The sequence below is a fragment of the Poecilia formosa genome, unplaced genomic scaffold (assembly GCF_000485575.1).
Source record: "Poecilia formosa unplaced genomic scaffold, Poecilia_formosa-5.1.2 Scaffold73, whole genome shotgun sequence".
Lineage (NCBI taxonomy): Eukaryota > Metazoa > Chordata > Actinopteri > Cyprinodontiformes > Poeciliidae > Poecilia > Poecilia formosa.
The window spans coordinates 59,403-77,381 of NW_006800012.1; the positions used below are offsets into that span (position 1 = coordinate 59,403).

Sequence of the window (17,979 nt, forward strand, 5' to 3'; positions counted from 1 at the left end):
TGTGTCATTTCTCAGCCAAAAAGGAAAAGATGCTCTTGGTCTGTAAAAGGTCACACACCCCTACTTTATCCTCCTCAGGATGCCAAACCACACGTCACTGCAAAGGGTCTGCATTGACTGCTAGTCTCCTCTGTCAGCAACCTTCTCTTTATTTGCATAAACCGAAGGTTTAATGCCAAATTATTATAACCAATTAATAATTCATACAACCATGCAGTCAGATAGCCTATAAGTGTCGGGTCTATGGAAAAATGAAAACAATCATATGGACGATAGCAAGCGGAGCGTCTCATCCTCACGCGTTTCTGAGGCGCATAACTGTTCCTCGTGCGATCAACCTCACCAACCTGCTACGGCACAAAGAGGGCCGACGCCGCAGCTGCATTCAGATGTAACTGAGGGTTCTTACCTCCAAGCGGCAGCAGGAGCGCCAGGACACACAGAGTCCACACGGAGCGAAAGGTCAGCATGACTTGTGGACTAATTTCAGCTACGATAACGGTATTTTCTTCGCTTTAAAATAAAGCCAAATAGGCAGAAACCTTTGAGTGCCGCACTCAGTGACACACCCACATCGGACCACTTCCTACTACCTTTCAAAATAAAAACCGAAGAATAATTGGTAATGCAAAACATACAGAAAATAGAGGAAAAAATGGCCGCCATAGTATGCTTTTGCAAACGCTTCTAAGGAAAGAGGGTGGTGAGAAGTTAAAAAGTTTTGCACTAGAAAGCATAAAAGGATAAATTCCTATGGAAGCCCGTTTCTGTCACTGTGGTAAAAAAAAAAAAAATCCCATTGTATTGAGATACTCATTACTACTGTGGCCGACAGGTGCAAATGCGCAGCAACAGAGAAAACATGCAAACAAAAAACAAATGCAAACAAAAAGCAAATGCAGCAAACAAAAAAGAGAAACAAACAAAAAAGCAAATAAAATGCAGCAAACAAAAAGAGATGCAAACAATAAAAGAGACGCAAACAAAAAAGTGATGCAAACAAAAAAGACTACAAGCACAAATGAAATGCAGCAAACAAAAGAAAAGATGCAAACAAAAAGTGCTGAAAACGGAAGTACTCCGACGTTTTCGGAGATGTCTGCTCCCGCTGCATTAACACCCAGCTAGCTGAGATAAGATGCCTACACCACTCTTGTTGACATTTTGTTGACATTTTGAGGAAATGTTGCTGACCTCGGGAGATAGTGAGCAACATGGGGACAAAAAAGAGAACGCATGTCTCCCGACAAATCGTTTTAAAAACTCCCGCTAGTACACCAATTTTGCATTAAAATATCATAATTTACAAAATCATGCAAAGTCGGCATTTTTAATGGACGTTTAATGCAACTTTTAAAGCAACTTTGCATTAAAAGTGTCATTATTTACCAAATGACACTTCATGACAACTGTCATAAACATTCATAAAGACTTCTCCATGTTCATGACAGGTGTTATGTCATGTTTATGACAGTGTCATGTCAGTCTTATGCACATCCCTTCAAATAAAGTGTTACCCTTAGAACTTATAAGTCTGAAACAGGAACAGGTCTCAATAAAAACAGTCAATGGGTGCATTCACACTGCAGCCTGAAGTGACTCAATTCCGATTTTTTTGACGTAATGCGACCTGTATCCGATCTTTTCATGGCAGTGTGAACAGCACAGGTCGGATTCTTTTTCGAATCTGACCCATATCCGATACGTATCCGATTCAAATGCGACCTAACGTTCAGGTCGCATTCATCCGAACTGAACGTCACTGATTCTCAACAAATCTCATTATTCTGCGTCCTGATACGCGCAAGTGGGAAGAAAAACAACAACCATGATGGATTATATGAGGATTAAGTCATTAATACGCTGCTCCGGCTGGATAACAACTTCAAATATGTAAGCTAAGCTCCACCGTTAGCCTCCATGTTTACTTCCGCAAACACTGAGCACTTCTTCTTTTTATGGCAGTTGGCGGAACACTTAGAACGCTGGCGCTATTGCGCCCTCTACTGCGCATGCGGGACACTTTCAAGTCGTTTGCCCGTTCACACTGCAGAACGCATACAGGTCACATTTACTGGCAGTGTGAACGGCCCCGGCAAACAAATCGGAATTGAGTCACTTCAGGCTGCAGTGTGAACGTACCCTATGTGCTACACTCAAGAGAGAGATTCATTTGATGCATCAAAGAGTGATGTCATCACTGATGATGTAATTGTTACCATAGGAACTGAACATTCTAATGGTGCATTCACACCAAACACGTTTTGAGCGTCAGGGGAGTCCGGTTTATATTCAAAGTCTATGTGGAGCGTCCAAAGTTGCGCTAGACGCTCCAAACATGCCGCATCGGCCCTCGACGTGCCTCCACATAGAGTTTGAATGTAAACCAGACGTGCCTGATGCTCAAAATGTGTTTGGTATGAACACACCATTATATATATATATATACAGTGTCATATTATGTCCATCATAATAGGACCAAGACCTGGTCCTAATATGATGGATTCATTGCTTTGGATCAGGGTAACATTTAGAGGTAAAGTGCGAATTAAGTTTTGTTTATTAGGAATAGACTAGTATTGGTTAGGGTTAGGGAAAATCGCAGCTACTAAAATGAAGGGAAATCAATGCAAAGTTCTAATATGGGTCGAAATAGATTTGACAAACCTGCGTAGTATTTTGTTTTCTAAATCATTCTATAAATAAACAATGATGATTTAATGTTAGGTTGTATTTTTGCCAATTGCATAGCTGCAGTACGTTAGTAGTCTAATGTGTTGAATGTGCTGAGACACATTCAACGCATCAGAAACCAATCAGAACCAAAAGTTTGTCTTTTGGTTCTGATTGGTTGTTTCTGGACAGTTTTAATAATGTTTATTTTGGGGGTTTTAACTCTGAAATTGATCTTATGTTTTCTCCATTGACTTTGGAGTTAGGAATTTTATTTGTGGTAAAAATAAAATTACAACAAATAATTTTATTATTTGTGGTAAATAATAAAATTATTTACCACAAATAAATAATTTTAAGAAAATTTAAATTGATTTAAATTTTCTTAAATAAATTTAAGAAAATTAATTTCTTAAATTTATGTAAAGCAGGGGTGCTCAAAGACGGGCCTTGAGGACCAACTTTGTGCACCCCTGGAGTAAAGGATTGAATTTACATAATGCCCAGTGTTGGCAAAACCTGGATTTGGATAGTGACCTAGGTTAGTACCACCTGGGTGTGGGTCAGTGTAAAGGCCGAGCCGGGCTTAGATTGGTCTTCATGCCAATGCCAACATGAAGGCCCTCCATGCAACCAGTTGAGGTTGGTCGCATGGGCGTCTGTCTTTTGTCAGACCTCCGTGTTTGATAGATGGTCTGTCTTTCCTCGGACCTCCCTGGTTGATTGGAGGTCCGTCTTTCCTCGGACCTCCCTTGTTGATTGGAGGTCCATCTTTCTTCCGACCTCCCTGGTTGAATGAAGGTCTGTCTTTCCTCAAACCTCCCGGGTTGAATGAAGGTCCATCTTTCTTCCGACCTCCCTGGTTGAATGAAGGTCTGTCTTTCTTCGGACCTCCCTGGTTGATTAGAGGCCCATATTTCCTCGGACCTCCCTGGTTCATACATGGTCTGTCTTTCCTCGGACCTCCCAGGTTGATTGGAGGTCTGCCTTTGCTTGGGCTCCTCTGTTTTCAGAGGGGTCTCTGGTTGGGTGGAGACTCTAGGATGGATCTTTTCCAGAGCAAGTTTTAACTCCACCTTCAGGTCTGCAACCTGACCCTGGAGAGCTTTCACCGTGTCCTCCTGAGCCTTAAATTTGGAAGCTTGCTCAGAGTGATTTTTGAGCTGCTCCTCATATTTAAGTCTCACTCTGTATTCTTCAATACAGAAAACATGTGGTAAAAAAAAGTTGTACAGGCCAACAGCCAGGATTAAGATGCAAACTCCAAATAAGACCTTGGGAAAGATTCACAAGGTGTGGGCTAATGTTCTTCAAGAGTCACTGCAGAGATGCAACCAGGAAAAGGGCAACAAATGTTGCATTTGTTGTGTTGAACTAATCCTGAAGCAGAGACATCAGGAACTGCAGCTTACTAAGGAGAACATCTCAGCTGAGCCACAGGCTTATCGCGTGCATGCCACGACAATTCATGCAGAAGAAGTTCAGAGTGTGTGTTCTGCACCGTACATAGACATGGGTCCACGGTGCTGATTTGAACAATATTTAAGCTTTTTTCCAACATTTCAAGACATAACAATTTTCTTGTTGAGCTATTAAAGAGGCTCGTCTAGACACGCTTGCAATAGTAGTGACTGTGTTGGAGCTGACTGCACTGTACTGAGTCAGCTCCCTGTTTTTCCACAAGACCAAATCCCTCACAAATGCAATTTATTCCATCCTCCCCAAATGAACAAACACACCCGCGCGCACACACACACACACACACACACACACACACACACACACACACACATATACACATATAGGTTTTTTTCATGTTTTCCAGCCGACGAGTTCTAGCTTAATAGTGACTGGGTCCAAAATCCGATGCGAGATTCATCAGTGCTGTGCAGTGAATCTGTCTCTCCTTAAAGACATTTCTCCCTTCTTCCTCACATCGTGTCTTTAGGAAACTTTCGAAACAAAAACGGGAGATTTGGGACGTATCTTACTTTGACAGAGTGAAATAATTAAATAATAGCCATTACCACCTGTGTAAACTTTGCTGGTGAATGTTATAACATGTAATATTATGATTTTTATAATATATATTATATTGTTTCATTTCTATAGTAGGGTCTTGTATCAGATAATCTAAGTCAATGTTAGAGAATAAACTTTTTAAAATAATCTCGGTTAGCTTTCAGAGTGGCGGCTGAACACCAAGCACTATAGAACTATACCAGCTAGAATTAGCTGGTGTTTTGCCGGTGGACATAAATACAGTATAGTAAAAGTCTAATCGCAAAATATACACAATAATATGTCCATCTTACTTGCAAAACGTTGTCAAGCCCTCACGTTAATAGTCCGTCGATGTGATCAACAATACCCCGTAGTGCTCAGGCATCTTCTGCTGTTTTGGTCGAGCAAAGCAGGAGGGCCGTCCCTATTTTGTTTGCATCTCTTGTTTGCTGCATTTAACGTGTTTGCGTCTCTTTTTATGTTTGCTGCATTTTATTTGCTTTTTGTTTGCGTCTCTTTTTTGTTTGCATGTTTTCTCTGTTGCTGCGCATTTGCACCTGTCGGCCACTGTACATTACTCATTATGTCATATCTCATTGTAATACCTCAATATAACGAGATACAGTACCTCGTTTTTCATCTATAATCCTTTAACTGTATACAGTACAAAAAGGTAAAGTAAAGCAGAACCTGTACTATTTCACTGGCAATCTCCTCAGCTCAAACCCACACCATGAGAGAAGGCCTCCCTCATGTCTCATTAAACACCAAATTGTATATATGATGAAATTAAAATATTATTTACATAAAATTTTAACCATATGAGTTTCAAAATACCATTCATAATTTCAAAGTATATTCCATTTCTTCCACCTACTTCATACATTGTCAGGGTTAATCAGGTCATCTTTTCATACAGTATATAGTGATTTTTATTCTATATACTGTATGAATAAAAGACTAATATTGGAGTTTAATTTATTAAAAGCCTTATTGATCTTGGTCGATGCAGAAAGAAAACAAGCTGTGAAGACAAATCTGGAGAGACTCTAATAGCCTAACAAAAATTTAGCTGTCTGTCTGTTCCTATTTAGAATCAACTTAAAGTTGTCATTTGTTCCAAGAATTCTTCCTTGTTATCACCACACAAGTATTTTAGTTGATGATCTTCAGGGAAAACAGCTCACATTTATTTAAGTTTAGTTGAAGTCCAGAGTTTAAAGAGCTAAAGGGATTTGATCTTGATTTTTCAAGAGAAGAATCGTATCATCCACCAAGTGACTCTTACTACTGGCTTGTTTATCACATCATTTCCAGCTATTCCACTGTTTTCCATTAGAATGAACAGCATCTCTTCAACCATTACAAATAACTATGGTGGACTTCTACAACATTTACAGATTATTTTATGAATGTTTAATCTGTTACCTTTTTCCATGATTTAGGGCTACAAAGCTGTTTATGTCTGTATATAGTGTCTTAGTAAAATTTCTGAATGTTTACAAATCCTAAATGAGTATGTATATCTAACAAAATTGCAGCTCTAGGGTTTTGCATTGTGCTGTGGATAACGATGCATACAGGTGTGAGTTGTTTCTTTTATGTAGCTCATTTGGTTATGAAGCATAGATACGATGAACTCAAGTTGCAAATCTTGTCCGTAGTTTCAATTCAAACATTTTCTTGGAGCCTGCTGCTGCAACATGCTTTGCATACCAAAAGACAAATAGTCAAAAAGCACACAGAAGGGTTGTCATTTTCCCAGACTGCTCTGAGAAAGTCGGCGTTTTCTTCTGCAGTCCACAGCATCGACTCACCATGGAGAGGATCTTGCTAGTCTTATTTCTTTCAGGTCAGATATTTTCATGTACATTTCTAGTAAAGATAAACATTGACTATTTTCAAAATTTTAAAATGCCTACTTTTTTGCAGCCTGCCTCATCTTCTCTAGCAGCCTTTCCCGTCAGTACCACTTTGTTAATCTATCTCTGACTTGGACTGAAGCTCAGGCCTACTGCAGACAAACGCTTACTGACATCGTCACCATCCAGGACTCTGAAGAACTGACCCGGCTCTTGGACACGCTTTCATCTGCTAGGCACAGCTCTGAAGCCTGGATTGGTCTCTACAGTGTAATCCACTGGAGGTGGTCTGATGGCTTCACAGGGGCCGGTGCTAACTACAGCAATTGGGAAATCATTTTTAATGAGCCAAATTTTAATGGAGCCAGTCAGTTCTGTGTGTCTGTTGGAAGTTCTGGATTGTGGTGGGATGATTACTGTTCAGAGGGTTACTCGTTTCTCTGTTACAATGGTAAGCAATGTGTAGCAGGATTTCTCAGAAGCATTATTCTAAAATAAGATGTCAACCACTTACTGACCCTCTTACTTGTTTTAAACAACAGGCACACAGCTGGATCCTGAATATGTTTATGTGAACAAAGGAATGAATTGGTCCGATGCCCAGATGTACTGCAGGGAGAACTTTGTAGATCTGGCTACAGTAAGCAGTGATGAACAGAACCAGATGGTCGAGAAATTGGTGTCTTTTGGAGTCTTCTCGTGGATTGGTCTCTTTAGATATCCAAACTTCTTCTGGTCTGATGGCAGCAGTGTCTCGTTCACCAACTGGGATAATGTCTACAATCCAATCGACTCAATGACTCTTATCTGTGCCATAACATCAGTAAACAATAAGGGAAAATGGAGGTTTTTGTCCTGTGAAACAAAATTACCTGTTGTCTGCTACCACAACCCCATAGGTAAGTGTTTCAATGATGAGATTTTTAGACTGATTTTTATTTTTATTTATCCTCTAAAATAATCACAAAAACTTCATGGTAAAAGCTGATGTGCACTTCCACCTTCTAAACTTTATGTGTTGGGTAACAGGCATAAACAGGCTGAATTCATGGCACTTACTTAATTTGCACACCACAAACTGGTGAGTGACTACGAGTCACAACTTTAATCTCTTTTTCATTTCAAACTAGTAAAGAAGCGGAGCGTGAAGGTGAGACTGAAGACTGAGAACTCAGTGAACCTCAATGACGCTGTTCTGAAAGACAGCATCCTTAAAAAGGCAAGGCTGGGATTTTTAGGGTTCGATATTTGGTTGTGTTAATCATGCTTGGAATTCAAGGTTTTTTTTCTTTTGTTTTTTTTTTGGTAAACATGTTTTTTAAAATGTTTGCTATTTACATTTCCTAGCTCCAGGACAGGCTGGAGGAGAACGGAGGGAATGAGATCACCCTGAAGTGGAGAGAGGAGCCTGATGGTGAAGTCTTCAAGAAAGAAGGACAAGCAGTGGTGCCTTTTCTTTAAGATATAAACGCTAGATTTATTGTTTATTGTCAGATTTTAACACAGGAAAATGTTCACTAAATTAGTTGTAAAAATATATATTTAAACATGCCAACATCCACTTGTCTACACCATCCATTTGATCCGAGTCATATAAGAAAACACATTGGTAAAATACATTTTATACAGATACAGGGTAAACTAAAGCAACGGCATGACAAACTAAAACAAATTTAAGATATAAGTGTATGTACAGATGAATTTAAGAGTGTGAAAAGGTTGCAAATTTCTGATATACAGTAAATATATCTGATATGTACAATATGTGTTTTTTGGCTTGAACATGTTAGGAGTTAATCATCTCCATTCTTTTATAAGCTTTAAAAGCTGTGATTACAAACGACGAGCCTAATTCTACTGTGGATCATCCATGATATGAAGACATAAAAGAGACTAACTTTCAGAACCACAGATAAATTAACCTGTATTGACTTAGACTGTTTACCTGCTTGTCAGAGACAAGAATGTTTAGATATAAATGTTAAGTGTGACAAGTTATTTCTGTTTTATTTGAAATAAGCACTAGTTCTGTGGGTGAAACGCAAAAAAGTGATGAACATAATCTGTAATAAATCCTGTTAGACCTTCATGAATAGATGTTAAGACATATTTTTTTCTGCAGGTGTTCTGTATCAGTTTGTTTAAAACAAATAGTTTTTTTTCTCTTTTACTCTTATGTTTAGTGTGTGATTAGGTTGCTGATTTATTTCAATAAAGTAATCATTTGTACAATTAATTGTAATGCTTGTAAAACTTCTTTTAACTTTCTTACTTCCTGATTGTCAGATGTTCATGTGTTAAGTTTGGCCTAACAAAATAGATTTACTTTTATAACCTCCAGTGATAATGTGTTTGAGATGTTAAAACTACAATATGTAACTTTTATTAAAAATAGATTTTTTTAACACATTTGTTAAAACTGTTACTATGTTGTGACAGAATGAGACAGATAATCTGAAACAAATGGAACTCTTCTGCCAGCTGTCATATGAACTAATACTCTGTTAAAACTGTCAGAAACAACCAGTCACAGCCAGAAGAAGGGACTTTGAGCTGTCAATCACCTCTGTGTATGAGCTGCTCACACCTTCCCCTATATCTCTCTGCTAAGCTGCCGCTGGTTCACCACTGTTAGTGTGGCTGCCTCCTCAGTATGCAGTTATGTTCTCCAGAGTCCTGCTAATGTGCCTACATACCTGCCCAACATTACTTATTGAGGTTATTTGCATCGTCATTCCATTTTGCTAATTTTAGTTTTTTAAATACAGAAATAAACCTGATGAGATGACGTTAGAACGGCTGGGACTAAAGCAGACTTCTGCACCCTCATAACTCTGATCTCAAAAACATCTTTGCAATTATGATAATTCTGTTTTATGACCCTTTAAAACAAAACCTAGCTTTGTCAGGAAGCGTGGTGTGTTTGGTGGTGAGGAGAGAACGCAGAGACCCAGGTATGAAGATGATAATGATGGTTTAATGATGATAATGCTCGGTACACAGTCCAGGAAAGGCAGCACGGCAGGAAACAAGCACACAGCTGAATGCCGGTAGCAATTGACGATAAGGACAAAACGAGAGCAAGCACAAACCAGGACTTGGCAGTTCTACAGACTGACACAGCAGCATACGCTTGACAAACAAAGACAACAGGTGGGTTTAAATACACACGGGGTAATTAAGGGAATGAGACACACCTGGGAAACAATCAACGGGGAAGACGCAGAGACAGACTCACAGGGAACAGGACTACACAGAAACTCAAAAATAAACACACAGAAACACGGAACATGACAGGTTTAATGTCTAAAATGTTATCTCCAGATAAAATATTTCAGTTCAGTGGTAAAAGATTTCTGCAACGGGGATTGATTGAAATAACTAAATATGGGGGGGGAAATTAAACAAATTTCTCACTCTCACATCACTGCTTGTTTCTCTTTAAGTTATGCTGTTCTGACCGTAGATGGACAATACTAATAAATCTAAAGATAGTCCAAAGGCTCAAGAGGGACAGAGGTTTTAAAACCACAGAAATGTATGAAGATGTAACTTTAGCAGCTCCCAATTCGAGTGGAAGGAAAGCAGGTTTGGGCTGGACTCAAACACCTCATGTTTCAGAAAAATGTCCTTCTCATCGAAGTTGTGTGCAGTATCATTTCTTTAAAACCTGGCATCATCTTAGAAAAGAGAATTCAAAGACAAACCTGGATGATTACTTCATTACTAACATTTCCCTACACTAAGTCACCGTGAAACACTTTTTCCTAAAACAGTCATTAGAACTATGAGGGATAAGTGGGATTTACCTAGAAAGGTTTGAGTTTGTTCAGTGAGTCTAAAGACAAACGTCATGGATTGTTCCACTTTCTAGAAATGATGCATGGCGATGGGTTCATTTGCATTTAGGAATATTTTTGTTTAACTTGTACTGACTGTTGAGGATGTTGCAGTTTTTATTTATTTGCTGTGAGATATTCCAACTCATTTTGGATAAAATTTCAGAATGTTGCAAAATTTGGTGTTATATATTTCTCATAGGTTCTTTCATCTCCTTCATTGAGCAAATACTAAAAGGCATCCAGTCCTTTTTTATCACTACAGCACAATTCTATATTTAATGGAAACACAGCTGCTCATATTTGTTTTAATGGGACTTTTTCAAATATTTTGAGAGTTGTGCCATGAAATAGTATTGATATCGCTTAAGATTACAGCCTCCGTCTCTGACCTGTAGGACCTTAACATCTTAACATAGATAACCTTCCTCCCTAATTGCTCCTTCTCTCTGCAGACCTGAGCCTTCTTCTCTGAAACATCCCAGTTCTGATTATGTTGTCCCCAACAAAACCAAAATGTCTGGCCCTTGTCCCTCTGCCCCCTCCAACACCCTCCCAGCCCAGTTACTCTGTTAGTAGAAAACATAAATGTCCAATTCATTTGTGAACATCATAAAGTGTTTTTCAGTTGCTACTGTCCCTGTTATTTTGCATAACATTCCTCCACTTCTATATTTTGTCCTAATTTCAGTGTGATAAAATAATACAATCAGGTGAGACTCTCATCATCACACACCCTTTAAAAATAAAGACTTGAAATTTACTCTGTGCCTGAAGTAAGTGACAAAAAATAGAGAACTTTCTCACAACCTGCTAGACTCAAATAACTTGTTTATATATATAAAAAAAATCTCTGCATCATCATGAAGATTGAGTGGTGTCTTATAATAAAGATATTTGCTTAGAAAACAGAGTTCTCCATGTAGGCAAACCTGGGTTCAACGCTCACATTTACCTGCAGTCAGCCACCGTGCAGCACATTTTCCATAAAACAGTCATCAAGAAGGAAAAGGCAGAAAATGTTCGAAGCACACTGGAGGAATTTACCTGGATGACGTCATGCTTGTTCAGCTTCAGTGAGACTAAAAGAAACACAGCATGGAGCTTCCAACAATGAGCAATATTTAGCTTCAAAATAAATATTTGGAGACATTTAATGAGCCAAGCTATTACAAGCTAAGTGTTCAGTTTACAACCTAAATATACAGTTCGAAGTATATAGTTAGCAAGATGTCTATATATTTAGTTAACACATTACATACATTACATAGCATTCAACCTGTAGTCCACTTACCTGTGGGCTACAGGTAGGTGGACTACCAAAATAAAAGCTAGGACCTTTATAAACTCCTTAATACTTGTTTTAATACTCTGATACCATGTGTAGCATTGGCATTTTGTATATGTATGTGTGTATATGTACATATGTGTGTGTATTTTAATTTCAGCTTTTTAACAATTTATTGTACAACTGTTGGTGCTACTACATAAATTTCCCTCTTCAGGATAAATAAATTATTTCTGTATGTTAGCTAAATATTTATCTCTAAGTTAAATATTTATGTCTCATCAAACTAATTAAATGGTTTGAAATGGTGACATTTAGAAATATATGTATAACTTGGTGAAAATATATATTTTCTCTGATGACAGGATAAGTAACCCAAATTATTGCTGTTCATTTTTGACTGGGCAACTTTTCAGACGGCATCTCGTATATATCTGGATTTGTGGTGTTTGCACAGTTTGGTCAGAGTTGGCAGTTGCTTTGGAAGTCCTCAACATATCGACGTATTTCCTCTAGGAAAAGGTCTAATTTTAAATTCTTTTGAGGCCTGTTTAAATTCCATACCAGAATCACCTTTTTTCCTTAAAACCTCACCCAACAATTTCAATCTCACCTTTGTTCTTTGTTTTAACTCTATGTTCAACAGTAAGACCAAATCAGACACCCAAGGTTTAATAAAGACAAACCTTCAAAACTCTTATGAAGCAATATTCTCATCATGTACAACTGTTATACATCTACGTTTTCCTTACTCCTCCCGTTTGATGTGTGACATCTGTAGCGCATTTAGCTGTTTTGACTTTGTAAAATAGATTCAGAAGATTCTCTGACTGTGCTGTTATTTTAAAGAAGTGGAGCAGTTAGCCACCAGGGGGCAGTAGTCAACCTACATTTCACACAAATCACTCTGCTGGGCTTTACAGAAATCAAAACAATGTCAATCAACCCTGCTGTGGTTGACTGACTTTCTCTTTGTTCTTTAAGGTTTGTGAAGCTCAGCACTGACAACAGAAAAGCAACATCACAGACAATGTGCTTTACTTTGAGAAAACTTTGAAAACCATGGCTCTCCAGGTGCAGCTACATCATTAACAAAGGTTTCATATTTAATTATAGACATTATTGGACTTTTCAGAAATCCCTCCTCCTGAAGAAGCCTGTGGAGACAGAAGACAGTGAATTGCCTCGTGCTACCCAATAACACAAACTATAGTTTTACTCTCATACAACTAGAATGGTTTTTCACATAGTCCGGTAGACTCTGTTTGATTGGGGACTAAAATTGCTATATTTGTAATATTTTAAGCTAGTGCACTGAGTCAAACAAACCAAACCCTTTGAGCAACTTATTCACCCTCTCATTTGTGATGGCACTGCACCAAGAACCACTGAAGGAAACAACACAAAAACCTCTGAAGAAGACATAACCTCCTTCTTCAGAAAATGTAAACCAAGAAGGACCGCGTTGTAGCGGTTGTAGGATTTCTCTTTTTCTTGTGAAAAGACCAAGAGCCCCCTGGCGATAGACTCAAACTCTATGTTTGGTTGTATTTACCCAGAATACCCTGCACTATAGTCCACTTCCTGCTTTTGGAGCAAACCAAATTCAGACTTCGCTTTTTTGATTTATGTCAGCGTTTGATTATGCATTCACATCTCCTCAAACAAATGGACTAGAGTTGGATTAAAGCGGACCAAGCAGGGCTGGGGTGAATGTGATACTGATGATGGCTGTGGTTGCTTACACACAGGACTTTACTAGTGGTCATAATACCGATCCTGCAGGTTGTCAATATAGCAGCAAGATATTCAAAGACATGTTGGTGGTGTTGGGCAGCACCTGCAGTTGTCTTTGACAACATCTCTGTAACAGCTGCAGAAATAGTGACAGTTCACGGTTTAACAGACGTGGTTCCAATAACTCTATCAGAAATGGTCTCAGTGTTATCAGTGTCTAAAAGAGTACATGTAGTTGTTTTAGGTTGATTTAGGTTTTATTGAACAGTTTTTTTTTCAGCACATGAAAATTGGAGTATATTTTCTGACCTTTTGTGACACGGAAAGAGGAAGTAAAAATGTTTCTTAGCCACACATCATGACACAGTTCATGGTTTTTGTTACTGTCACTGTAAAATGAGGTTAATATGTCATAATTCTGTGGTCCTTAATAAGAGGCAATTAAACTGACCTAAACAACAAAGATGTTTTCAGAGCAGGATGGGTAACCTTGATGCTACCCGACTGCATCGTCTAAGTTCTGCAAAACAACTGCAAGATTAAAAATGAATCTTGTTGATGTCATGTGATATTAATATTAGCAATAATTTGTTTATTTTCAACTTAATGATTTCGGACGGGACTTTGTTGAAATATTTTTTCCTCTACATTTGCTCCAGCATGTTTGCGTTGGCTGATTTGTTTCCTGCTCAGGCCAACGTTTTGAAATGAAACGCAGTTTGACTTCTCTAAGCCAATCAAACGTAACCCCGTTTTTTATGCTGTTGTCTGCTGTTCTGCTCAAAGTGATTTAGTCCCGAGGAGCTCTGACACAATGCGGCTGTGTGCCATTCTCTGTGGAGTCTGTAAGTATGAACCAAGTATTCTTTGCTAAAAAAGGAACCTACAGGGAAATAACTGTAGCTTATCATCTGTCCTCTTGGCCCAGTTCATTTGACAGCTGTGATCCAATCAGGACCAGTCAAACAAGATGCTGGTGTGAGATCTGCCATTGCTGGGGAAAATGTTCAGCTCCGCTGCTTCTACAGCAGTCAGTCAGCGATGCACTTCTCCTGGTACCGCCAAAAATTAGGAAAACGACCGGAGCTCCTGTCTAACATTTACAAATACGACGAACCGTCCAAAGTCTTCCACTGGTTGGAGAAGAACCCCCGTTTCTCTGTGGAAAGAAGTGAAGGAATTAATCATTTACATATTTCTGATGTCCAGCTCTCAGATTCAGCAACTTACTACTGCGGAAGCTCCTACTCCAACTCGGTGGAGTTTGGAGAAGGGGTGTTTTTGAATGTTGAAGGTATGGGATTTCCTTTTTTTTTCATATTACTTTAGTAATATCCTTGCTCTTAGTTAAAGAATGAATTTGTACTGTTTTAAATCTAGTTAAAGATTTGCACCCATTTGTAATGGAAATACAACTAGAGTTTTGGCCAAGTTCATTGAAGGACAGGAGTCTGAAAGCTCCATTCTAACTTTGCTAAGGATGTTGAAGCATTACAGTCAACCCCCTAGTGGCTGTAAATCAAACTGCCAAGGCCTTTGACTGTCTGGTATTTTTACTAATACTATATGTACTCATGGTGTGATGTAGATTGGTTCTTAGCCAATGAGCTGCTTCCAAATGGTGCCTTGTTCAGTCTCAGAACGCAGGTCTTCCTCATTCCTTTCTGGTGCTTCTTGAGTGTTGAACTGCTAAATGAACGAAGGAGAGAATCATGAAAAGAAGTGTCAGGGTTTTTTTTGTTTTTTTTTGCTGTCCTCCTGTGAGAGGACTTTCTATTACTACCTGTTATATGTTGATGTTTGTTATTGACAGCTAGCCAGTCGACTTCTTCCCTTGTTGCACTGCACAGTGTGGCAGGCCGGCTGCAACTCGAATCCTTTCCACGCCATTCTGTCTCCCTTTTACACACACACACACACACACACACACACACACACACGTACTCAGACATTCTTCTCCACTTTTGGACATTTGCTTAAAACTTTAAAGACGCCTATGGACTTCACACATCCAAGTGACAGGAAGTGGACGTGGCGCGGGCAAGTTGCAACCATCCATATGAACTAATGTTTTGTTGCAAACAGCTGAGATCAATTCAGTTGTGAGACTTATTTTGTCAAATTAAATAGTTTCATTTTGAACTGAATTCTGATTTGTATAATTAGACGGAGGCATCCAGGTGAGATTTTAAAGTAACTACTCTCATTGTGATACTGTTGGTACCGAAGGGAAACATTCATGTCCAATATTTGTACTTTATGTTTTGAAATTTTCTTTCAAAATACACAAGCCGGCAACTTTCAAAACCATAACCCTTTGTCTGAATCTGATTCATTTCATGAACGAGACTATATGCAGCCAAACCTTCTGGTTATTAAGTTATTTAATCTCCTTTAAGTTTCGGTAAAGTAACTTGAGTGTTACATAAGCAGTTAACTCTGAATGTGATTTGTTTACAGGAACAAATCGTGTGGAAATAGTCCAAGAGCCAAACTCTGAGACCCTCCAGCCTGGCAGCTCAGTGACCTTCAACTGTACAGTGGACACTGGGGCCTGTGAAGGAGGACACACTGTCCTCTGGTTCCGGCATGGAGCTCACCAAGCAGTTCTCCACACACACAAAAATCAGTGTGAAATAACCTCTGCCCAACAGAGCTGTGTGTACCATTTACAGAAGAACAACCTGAGCTCATCTGATGCAGGAACTTATTACTGTGTTGTTGCCTCCTGTGGGAAGATGCTGTTTGGTTCTGGGAGCGAGCTGCTCATCAGGCGCCGTGATGAAGAACAGCTGTCCCAGATGGGAATCTTCTTCTGGCTCTCAGTGTTCAGAAGTGGGATTCTGTTGCTCTTTGTCATGATTTGCATTTGTATTTACATCAGAAAGAGCCATTAAGTCCAGTGTTGCATGTTGGGTTATGTAGTTTTACATAGCAGCCACAAATGAAATCAAAATAAATCATTTCACCTGCTGTTGCAGTCCAGTTTTTGAAACTCTATTGCACTTTTCTGTTTGATGCAAGAGTTTACTTTTTTTAATTTTACTACCTTTTAAACACATTATTTTTTATTCTATCTTCAGCACCCAGAAGGAACTAAAGTAGTTAATGTAGCCAGTGATCACTTATCACCTGAGAAGTCAATGTTAATTTTCTTTTCTTACAGAAGCATTGCCAAAACAATGATTTAAAGTTTATTATTGTTAGTTATCAATAGAAGTTGCCTCCAAAATGTCTTTAACAGCAACTGGGGTTTGGGTTACTTCAGTCCTGTAACTTTTCATTCCTTTACATTTCATTTTACTGTAATTAATCAGAGTGATTTAATGTCTGGCTGTATAGGAAACACCCTGAAAAAAATTCAATAATTTTGTTGTAGGATTTCCAATTCAAAAGTAGTGATGTCATAGTTTCATCAGCCTCCCTACCTTCCTTCCTTATACGGTTAATCTCTTTTTCTGTTGTGTCCTGTTTTTCTTCCTTCATTCCTTTCTGCCTTGGCTCCCTCCTACCTTTTTTCCTGCTATCTTATGGAATTCTTGCTTCCTATTATTCTTTTCTTCTGTCCTTCTATCTCATAATTTTTCTGACCTTCCAGCTTTCTGACCTACATCGGACATGTTGCAATTATTGTTTTCAATTTTTTTAGTTTTTCAAAATCATTAACACCTTCAAGTTTTCAGATGAATCACTTGTGTTAACATGTTAATGGCGACTGCTCTGGTTTGAATATGGGGTCGCATATGATCATAGATTACGAGCCGTTTGGGAGCCAAACGTCCCGTCGGTTTTCAGCAGTCGGGTCGTAGCTGCTGCTGTCTCGCCTCTCTTATTCCCTACATTCACGCTCTGAATCAAAGACAGCAGGTGTTAGCTTTGTACAAAACTTTATTACAAGTTTACATATCACCTTTAGACCCTGTGATAAAGTCAGATAAAGACAAACATGTTTTTCACAATCATCAACATCAGCACCACCTACAGAACTCTACTGCCTCACAGCAGAATACACACATTCACTGAAGGTCTCCTTTGCTCCTTCTGACATGTTTTGTTTCATAGCGTTCACAGCAGCATATTGGGGGTTTTCTCCACCCTGGAGCTGCTGCAGACAAAATATAAAGCAGAGAAAATACAGCACTGAAACAGAAGTAGACTATAACTCTTGAGAGGATGATTCTTACCTGAGCAGTTAGAGTGTTTCTTGTATAAAATGTGTCACTGACATCTGTAAAGGAGGATAAAATCACATTTACTCTCACTCTGCAGCTGCTACGCAGAGTTTTAAATGACAACAGCTACCTGTTTGCTGACTGTGTCTTTTGCTCAGTCTTAACACTGAGAAGGCCAGCGTAGCTGCTAGCAGGGTGGTGAATGACAAAGCTCCACTCAGGAGATAAACCAAGACAATGGAGGCATAGTCACCTGGGAGACGAGCAGCAGAAAACACAACAGATTTTGGTTTGTGTCTTTAGGATAACGTCTCCACATTCACAAAGAAATTACAATAACAGAAAACTTGGTAACACTTTATTTGAAGGGGGTGAATAAGACTATCATGACACTTTCATAAACA

General features: G+C 38.9%; 4 protein-coding genes across 8 annotated transcripts in view; 2 read left to right on the forward strand and 2 right to left on the reverse strand.

Annotated features, from left to right (window-relative positions):
• The window catches only part of cd99l2 (CD99 molecule-like 2), a 9,673-nt gene extending 9,081 nt beyond the window's left edge, over positions 1-592 (reverse strand). For all 3 annotated transcript variants that reach the window (XM_007555798.2, XM_016673342.1, XM_007555795.2), the window contains exon 1: positions 410-592. In XM_007555798.2, the coding sequence (XP_007555860.1) occupies positions 410-470 (61 nt within the window). In that variant the 5' untranslated portion in view covers positions 471-592. The remainder of the gene's footprint in view (positions 1-409) is intronic.
• A 5,118-nt stretch (positions 593-5,710) lies between these two features.
• LOC103140584 (lymphocyte antigen 75-like) lies at positions 5,711-8,750 on the forward strand. The gene is made up of 5 exons (XM_007555799.2): positions 5,711-6,529; positions 6,610-6,990; positions 7,082-7,438; positions 7,670-7,758; positions 7,887-8,750. The coding sequence occupies exons 1-5, from the start codon at positions 6,496-6,498 to the stop codon at positions 7,998-8,000; spliced, it is 975 nt and encodes a 324-aa protein (XP_007555861.1). The 5' UTR covers positions 5,711-6,495; the 3' UTR covers positions 8,001-8,750.
• Positions 8,751-13,928: 5,178 nt separating this feature from the next.
• On the forward strand, positions 13,929-16,377 carry nitr9 (novel immune-type receptor 9). Its single transcript, XM_007555904.2, has 3 exons — positions 13,929-14,248; positions 14,332-14,697; positions 15,864-16,377. Exons 1-3 carry the CDS (start codon positions 14,218-14,220, stop codon positions 16,298-16,300), a joined length of 834 nt encoding a protein of 277 aa, XP_007555966.1. The 5' UTR covers positions 13,929-14,217; the 3' UTR covers positions 16,301-16,377.
• An 896-nt stretch (positions 16,378-17,273) lies between these two features.
• LOC103140660 (uncharacterized) overlaps positions 17,274-17,979 on the reverse strand; it is a 2,579-nt gene continuing 1,873 nt past the window's right edge. The window contains exons 3-5 of one of the 3 annotated variants that reach the window (XM_016673313.1): positions 17,706-17,828; positions 17,588-17,631; positions 17,274-17,505 (exon numbers count right to left, since the gene is read on the reverse strand). In XM_016673313.1, coding sequence (XP_016528799.1) covers positions 17,392-17,505; positions 17,588-17,631; positions 17,706-17,828 — 281 coding nt within the window. In that variant the 3' untranslated portion in view covers positions 17,274-17,391. Of the gene's footprint in view, positions 17,632-17,705; positions 17,829-17,979 lie in introns of all 3 variants that reach the window. The other 2 variants (XM_016673312.1, XM_016673311.1) reach the window with 2 other exon arrangements.

What these genes read in the sequence shown, in the direction of transcription:
- nitr9 (XM_007555904.2), top strand. Translation starts at nt 14,218, where the DNA reads ATGCGGCTGTGTGCCATTCTCTGTGGAGTCT. An exon ending in TGCCATTCTCTGTGGAGTCT is followed by an intron (nt 14,249 to 14,331) that starts GTAAGTATGAAC and finishes CTCTTGGCCCAG; the next exon opens with TTCATTTGACAGCTGTGATC. An exon ending in GGTGTTTTTGAATGTTGAAG is followed by an intron (nt 14,698 to 15,863) that starts GTATGGGATTTC and finishes ATTTGTTTACAG; the next exon opens with GAACAAATCGTGTGGAAATA.
- LOC103140584 (XM_007555799.2), top strand. Translation starts at nt 6,496, where the DNA reads ATGGAGAGGATCTTGCTAGTCTTATTTCTTTCAG. An exon ending in CTGCTACCACAACCCCATAG is followed by an intron (nt 7,439 to 7,669) that starts GTAAGTGTTTCA and finishes ATTTCAAACTAG; the next exon opens with TAAAGAAGCGGAGCGTGAAG. An exon ending in AAGACAGCATCCTTAAAAAG is followed by an intron (nt 7,759 to 7,886) that starts GCAAGGCTGGGA and finishes TACATTTCCTAG; the next exon opens with CTCCAGGACAGGCTGGAGGA.